We start from the raw sequence: 6,425 nt of genomic DNA, 5'->3' as shown, positions 1-6,425 counted from the left end.
ATAGCTCGAATCCTTATAAGTTCATACGAGATCCCTTCTCCTATCAATATTGGATTCATTTTCCACAGTTCAACGATTCTTTGTTGATCCTTTTGTAATCCTTTTTAACGATTCTTTGTTGATCCTTTTGTAATTTTTTTTAACTGTGCAAAAAAAAAAAATATTTAAGAATTCATCAAAGGAAGTTGCCTTTTAAACTTGGGAAACAAGCTAAGCTTGTAAATTAATTAAAAATGGTGAGAAGAGAATATGGACGGAAAGAAAGTAAAGAAGAAAAAAGGGAGTTTGTGTAGGAAGCTAGGGGAGTGACGTCAAGTACTGGGGACAACCATCAACCCATGCGCAATCGAGCAATCCTTCCCCTCCCTCCCCTTCCCTTTTATATTGTCTCCATCTCTCCTCTCCTAACGGAATTTCTTTCTTAAAACTCTCTCTCTCTCTCTCTCTCTCTCTCTCTCTCAAATTTTATTTATTTTCTGCTGTTGTTGTTCAACGGAGTTCTACTACTACTACTTGAATTTGTCTTCTTCTTCTTCTTCGTTGCTTTCTGTCTTTTAACGAGTAATTACACCAACACCAAAAGTTGATCAGGTAAGTTTAATTGTTTATTTAACTAAATTAGTCTGTATTTGAATGGAAAATTCCTTAAACATTTACAAAACGCGTATGTATAGCCAGCGTCTTATTAGTCATTCTCAACAAGTAGGAATATATATGATCTTCTCTGCTTGTTCTTGGTAATTAAGACGACGGAGGTGATCAGTAGAAGGCCTCTCTCTCCCTCTCATCCATCAATCTATCCAAATGCATATTGATCCCAATTTCCAAAGAAGAATATATGTATATAAGATCCATTTCCCAGCAGTTATATGTATAGGTATATAGGGTTTCTTCTTGATCCTTTCACAAACTTTTCTTTCATTCTCTTCTTCTTTTCTTTTTTTGTTAAGAACCCCAGAGGCCAAAGAGGAAGAGGGAATCGATCTCAGGAAGGTGAATCCAATCTCTGATTTCGGATTCAGAGATAAATACTCTCCACCACTCGAGCAACAAGTCCTCCGGCCGACACCTATTATACTGGTTGTTCGGTCAAGACTTGGTCTCTACACTACCCGATGAGAAAATTTGAATCATTTCTCTCATCATGAAAAATTAAATGATTCTGATCTATTGATTTCTTGACCTAGCTAGTTGAAGGCACTAGCTTTGTCCTTTAAAGAGGCACCCATCAAAGTGGCATTTTACTCATGATCTATCTATTTGTTGAGAACTTGTAGAGTCTAAGCTAGAAAGAGGAAAAGAAGAGGAAGATACAAACCTGGAGTTTAAGGTCAGGATTAACTATTTAAACACATGGATTAAGCTCATCTTGATGGAGTTTAATTAACAAGAGAACACTAATGATGTTGTAAATGCATGCATGCTCTTAATTAATTTGTTCTTTTTTTGTATGTATGGTATGGGTCAGCAGCATTTTTGCTGAGTACTAGTCTATCAAGGAAAAAGGGGTCAGATATTTGCCACGGCAATTCTGGACAAACAGACAAGAAGGTCAGAATCCCCCGTTTCTGCAGTATGAAATAGTCTCTAGTCTCACACTCAGAGACTCAGAATAGAGTTTGTGGTCTCTCTTTTTCTCTTTTTGTTAACCTTTTCTCTTAGCAGGCTTGATCCAATCAAACGCTGTCGTCCTCCATCTTTTTGTTTCCGAACCCTTTTCCCTTTCGAGAAACGCATGCTTAATTGTGATCACGTCATCCTCCCTTTCTGTTTTTGCAACTCCCAAATTCAAATGTCCTCTTAATTTTGAGATTTTTTTAGTATGTATTTATGTATACAATACATCGATATCCGTGGCTATTAAATTCTTGACAATAAATTCTTGGTTATATATTCAACACTCATTCAGGGCATATTATATACTAGAGCATGGTTAAAACTTTTGTTATTTTCTTTTCTTTACCATTAGTGACACCTCAACGTACAAAAGAAAAAACTATTTTTTGTTTTTGATCTTTAGAGTATGTGTGTGTGTGTCTATATATATATATATATATATATATTTGGGTCTACAAAAGTTAATTATTAAGTTAATAGTGTTATTATAATAGAAAACCCCGTTCTGATGCATCATTTCTACCATTCACCAGCACAAGACAACATCATTAGCACAAACCTCTACTAGTCCGTTTCTTGAGATCCCCCATTTCACCTCTGAACAAATAGCAAGCTCCAACTTCCTCTTCGTTTTTTATCAAAACCAAACTCTCATGGTTTCCTTTTCTATATTATTCCTTTTAACCTAAGCAAAAATTAAATTACTTTATCGTCTCCGAATCTCTGTTTCTGTGGTAATTAATTAACCAATTAAAAGTATTATTTTACTAATTTGTTTGTAACACGCTTTTATAATTATAATTCCCTGATCAAACCAGAAATGGTGGGGTTGCTCACCACCAAATGAGCTGATGATTGTCTCTGATAACACTTGTCACCTTTTTAATTCTCTGAGTCTTCATTTTCCTGTTGTTTACATTTTTCATTTTCTTCTTCTACCTTTTAACAATTAAAGCTATGTGTTGGCACTTTTTTTAACGTTTTCTTCCGAGTTTTCATTTTCTCTAGCTAGCTAGCTCTACTTATAAGTTCTCATTGATTAAGTTGGTGTGGTGGTGGGTACTAATGGCAGTGGTGATGAATTTGATGCAGTAGTAAACAGTACAAACTACCAACTGCGCTATGATGGAGTCAATCGAGTCTACTGTCCCACCTGGTTTCCGCTTTCATCCGACGGATGAAGAGCTCGTCGGGTACTATCTTAGAAAGAAAGTTGCCTCCCAGAAGATCGATCTTGATGTCATCAGAGACATTGATCTCTACAGAATCGAACCATGGGATCTTCAAGGTACTACACACGAACTAATAGTGCATTGTTCGGGTTTCATCCCTTGATCATTTACCGGATCATGCTAATTAGGGTTTTTGGCTCTCATCAAGTGGATGTTTCCTAATTTTTTTTTTTTTTTTTTCTTCTTCTTTGTATATATAACCTCATACTAGCTCTAACCTTGTGTACTATTTTGCGCATTGATGGGTTGGTGCCAAATACATACTAATCCACCTTACCTGCTGCATTACATTTGTAATTAATTAACGTTTGGTTTACATAACATGGATCTTGATGATCTTATTGGCATTAATGGACAGAGAGATGTCGGATCGGGTATGAAGAGCAGAACGAGTGGTACTTCTTTAGCCACAAAGACAAGAAGTATCCAACTGGGACAAGGACCAACAGAGCAACCATGGCTGGGTTTTGGAAGGCAACGGGTCGAGACAAATCAGTATATGATAAGGCAAAACTGATCGGGATGAGGAAAACCCTCGTCTTCTACAAAGGAAGGGCTCCAAATGGACAGAAGACTGATTGGATCATGCACGAATACAGGCTCGAATCTGACGAAAATGGACCTCCGCAGGCAAGTGATCAAAACCCATCATCATCATCACCATCTCTCTCTCTCTCTCTCTCTCTCTCTCTCTCTCTCTCTCTCTCACACACACACACACACACAGAGTAAAACCTAAACTTTGAACCTGTTTTCAAGGTCACCATGTCAAGGAATTCGAACAGCACTTGTTGACCTAGCTAATACTTAGGTTGATTATTTGGTTCTTAAATATTTGAGCATAAAATTGTACAATGTATCGAGTTTGGCATACCATCACTTTATAGACTAAAATGTCAATGACAACACTTTATCTTTCCATGCTCGATCGTAGAAGATGTGATAGTAGCCTCTCATGACTTCTTCGTATGAGACCTATGAGACCTATAGTTTTTCCAGCTAACGTACACCTATAAAATATTTTACAAATTTCTTTTATTACCGGCCCATTTGTGTTACAAAGAAGGTCAATGGAGGAAGGATCGATGTTCGAACTGTTGATCCTTTTGTTTTTTGTTTTGTTACGAAGTCGAGTTTTGAATGTTGTTCTCTGGTCTACTTTTGTACAAAAGTTTATGGAGAAACAAGTGCAATATGGATGTGTAGATTTTTGTGTAATGCAATTCTAAAAAAGCAGAAACTAACAGATTTTCTAAAGGGAATAGTAGAACAATCTCACATAATTTGCATGCGTAACTCGTAGACTAAATTTGCATGCGTAACTCGTAGACCACTTATGTATGCACTCTCACTTCCACCAACACATCAAAGTCAAAAGTTAAAGCCTTCAAAAGCATGTTTTAATTTGCTTTCTGCCAATTCATCTTCCAACCTTGGCTTTCAGTTTGTCAAAAAGTAAACATCCATTTCTCATGCATGGCCATTACCCTTAGATTGACATCAAGTTACTATCTCTCTCTACCAAACAGAAAGAAAACTGCAAAAGCTAATTAAAGAAAATGCATGTATATGTATAAAGGTAAAAAAGGAAAATTTTCACTTTTGCCCTACAGAAACATTGACCCTATCAACCTCTTTCCAGTTTCCACCAAAAAAATGATTAAGAATTAAATAATCGAAATCGGATAATTAATTATTTTTGTCTCATTTCACTTACAAATAAGTAATTTGGTTAAGTTTTTGCAGGAAGAAGGATGGGTGGTATGCAGAGCATTCAAGAAGAGAATCAGTAGCCAAAACAAAAGCATTGAAGGCTGGGACTCAAGCTACTTCTACGAAGAACTTAACGGTCTCACTTCCGTCGCTGATCCAACGGATTATATGAGGCAGCCCCAGAGCTTTTTAAGCCAGAATTTCATGTGCAAGCAAGAGACAGAAGCTGATAGTTTGAACTTCCTGCACTCTGATCCGTTTGTCCAGCTTCCTCAGCTTGAGAGCCCGTCTCTTCCCTTAATAAAGCGGCCGACCTCAATGTCTCTTATCTATGAGAACAATACCGAGTTAGAAGACGAGCAAAGTATTCGAGGGTGCAACAATGCCGAGAAGGTTACTGACTGGAGGGCTCTGGACAAGTTTGTGGCTTCACAGCTAAGTCAAGAGGAGAGGTATGAAGGTGATGGAGAGGCAAGCTTTGGTGCACATGATGAATCAGATATGTCATTGTTGTTGTTGCAGAGTAGTAGTGCTAGGGATGATGATGATCAAGTGGAGAACAAGTTAAATGGGTTCCTGAATTCGAGTCCTGACTGTGATATTGGGATATGCATATTTGAAAAATAATGAAGCAAGAGGGACAACACTTGGGGGAAGGTAATTTTATTGGTACGCACGTAGGTATTAAAAATGGTATAAGGGTTGATGAATGTCGATCCTAAGACATATTTTTGTAAAAATATGCTTGCGAGTGGATTTCTCTCTCTTTTGCACACCGCTAACACACATTCACACACACAAGGTTTTATATATGTAACTATGAGTACATCTCGCGAAAAAATTTGTATGGTATTGAAACACATTTACATAATAAAATCAACTTATTACCTATTATTATATAGGGACAGTGGACACATTTATGATTACGTGCAATAACATAGTCGAATTATTGTATGAAGTAACAATTCCAATACTACACAACAATTTCAGCTATCTTACAATTCCTCCCCGCATCACAAAAACAAAAAATGTTTCTAATTGGTCAACAACTCAATTAATTGAGGATAAACCCAAAAGGAAAAGGTTAAACAATACCGATTAAGGTAATATACATACAGGCCATGGTGTTGATGGATAGTGAACACCATCATCTCTACGTATACGATAAATTGTTAGAAAAATTATTTTACTTAGTACTACTACCAAGTGGTATTCCTTTTTATATGTAAATGAGATTTAATGATCAAATATTATTAATGGCGAATTCGATTTTAATTTATTTTCTTAGCCCCTTACTGTAAATATATCGTTGTATAAAAGAAAAAAAAATACTAAGGAAATGATTTGCACACCCCATTTTCTCACCCTACAACTCTCTTTGTTTTTGGCCTGAGTAAAAAAAAAGGGAATCAAAGATATAGAAAATTAACGAAAATGTGTAGAAGTGAAAATCATTTCCTAATTTATTTATCATCTTTGATTTTGAACAATAAATTATGGAATAACATTTCAGCTTATAGTAAAATTAGATGATATTGTTTAATTTTGAACAAGACCTCTCCATGCTTGCGCTGAGTATCCATGACCATGCATGAAATAGACCAGCTACTTATTGCATGAGAAGGCCACATCACACACTTTTAGTGACCTACGTTGCAATGCATGTTTGTAACTGTACCACTGAATAAATGTTTCAAAACTCAGAAACCCTAATTAGCTAAGATAGTTCACACATTCCATTCTATTGTACGTTCTTTTGTCAAAAATCTGATTAACTTGCAGTTCCTTTCATGCGTTCCTTACATACAAGTAGCTTAATTAGATTAAGAATGGTGGTATCTTGGTTGTCGGTATGGTGGGCCC

At 36.3% G+C, this 6,425-nt stretch overlaps 1 protein-coding gene across 7 annotated transcripts; it reads left to right on the top strand.

Annotated features, from left to right (window-relative positions):
• The first annotated feature begins 430 nt into the window (after nt 1-430).
• Nucleotides 431-5,461, top strand: LOC103966722 (NAC domain-containing protein 37). Of its 7 annotated transcripts, XM_048588789.1 has the most exons (6): nt 444-591; nt 1,278-1,330; nt 1,472-1,551; nt 2,710-2,905; nt 3,208-3,479; nt 4,596-5,461. In XM_048588789.1, the coding sequence occupies exons 4-6, from the start codon at nt 2,740-2,742 to the stop codon at nt 5,187-5,189; spliced, it is 1,032 nt and encodes a 343-aa protein (XP_048444746.1). In that variant the 5' UTR covers nt 444-591; nt 1,278-1,330; nt 1,472-1,551; nt 2,710-2,739; the 3' UTR covers nt 5,190-5,461. The 7 variants fall into 7 exon arrangements, with proteins under 7 accessions (XP_009378192.1, XP_048444762.1, XP_048444746.1 ...); XM_048588791.1 differs by lacking the exon at nt 1,278-1,330; XM_048588780.1 differs by lacking the exon at nt 444-591 and having other exon boundaries at nt 625-1,330.
• Nucleotides 5,462-6,425: the final 964 nt, after the last annotated feature.

Source organism: the organism of the source record quoted next, unplaced genomic scaffold, assembly GCF_019419815.1.
Source record: "Pyrus x bretschneideri cultivar Hongxiangsu unplaced genomic scaffold, Pyrus_bretschneideri_v1 Contig1, whole genome shotgun sequence".
Lineage (NCBI taxonomy): Eukaryota > Viridiplantae > Streptophyta > Magnoliopsida > Rosales > Rosaceae > Pyrus > Pyrus x bretschneideri.
The sequence above is the reverse complement of the archived record's forward strand: the minus strand, read 5'-3'. Positions and strand labels throughout refer to the sequence as shown.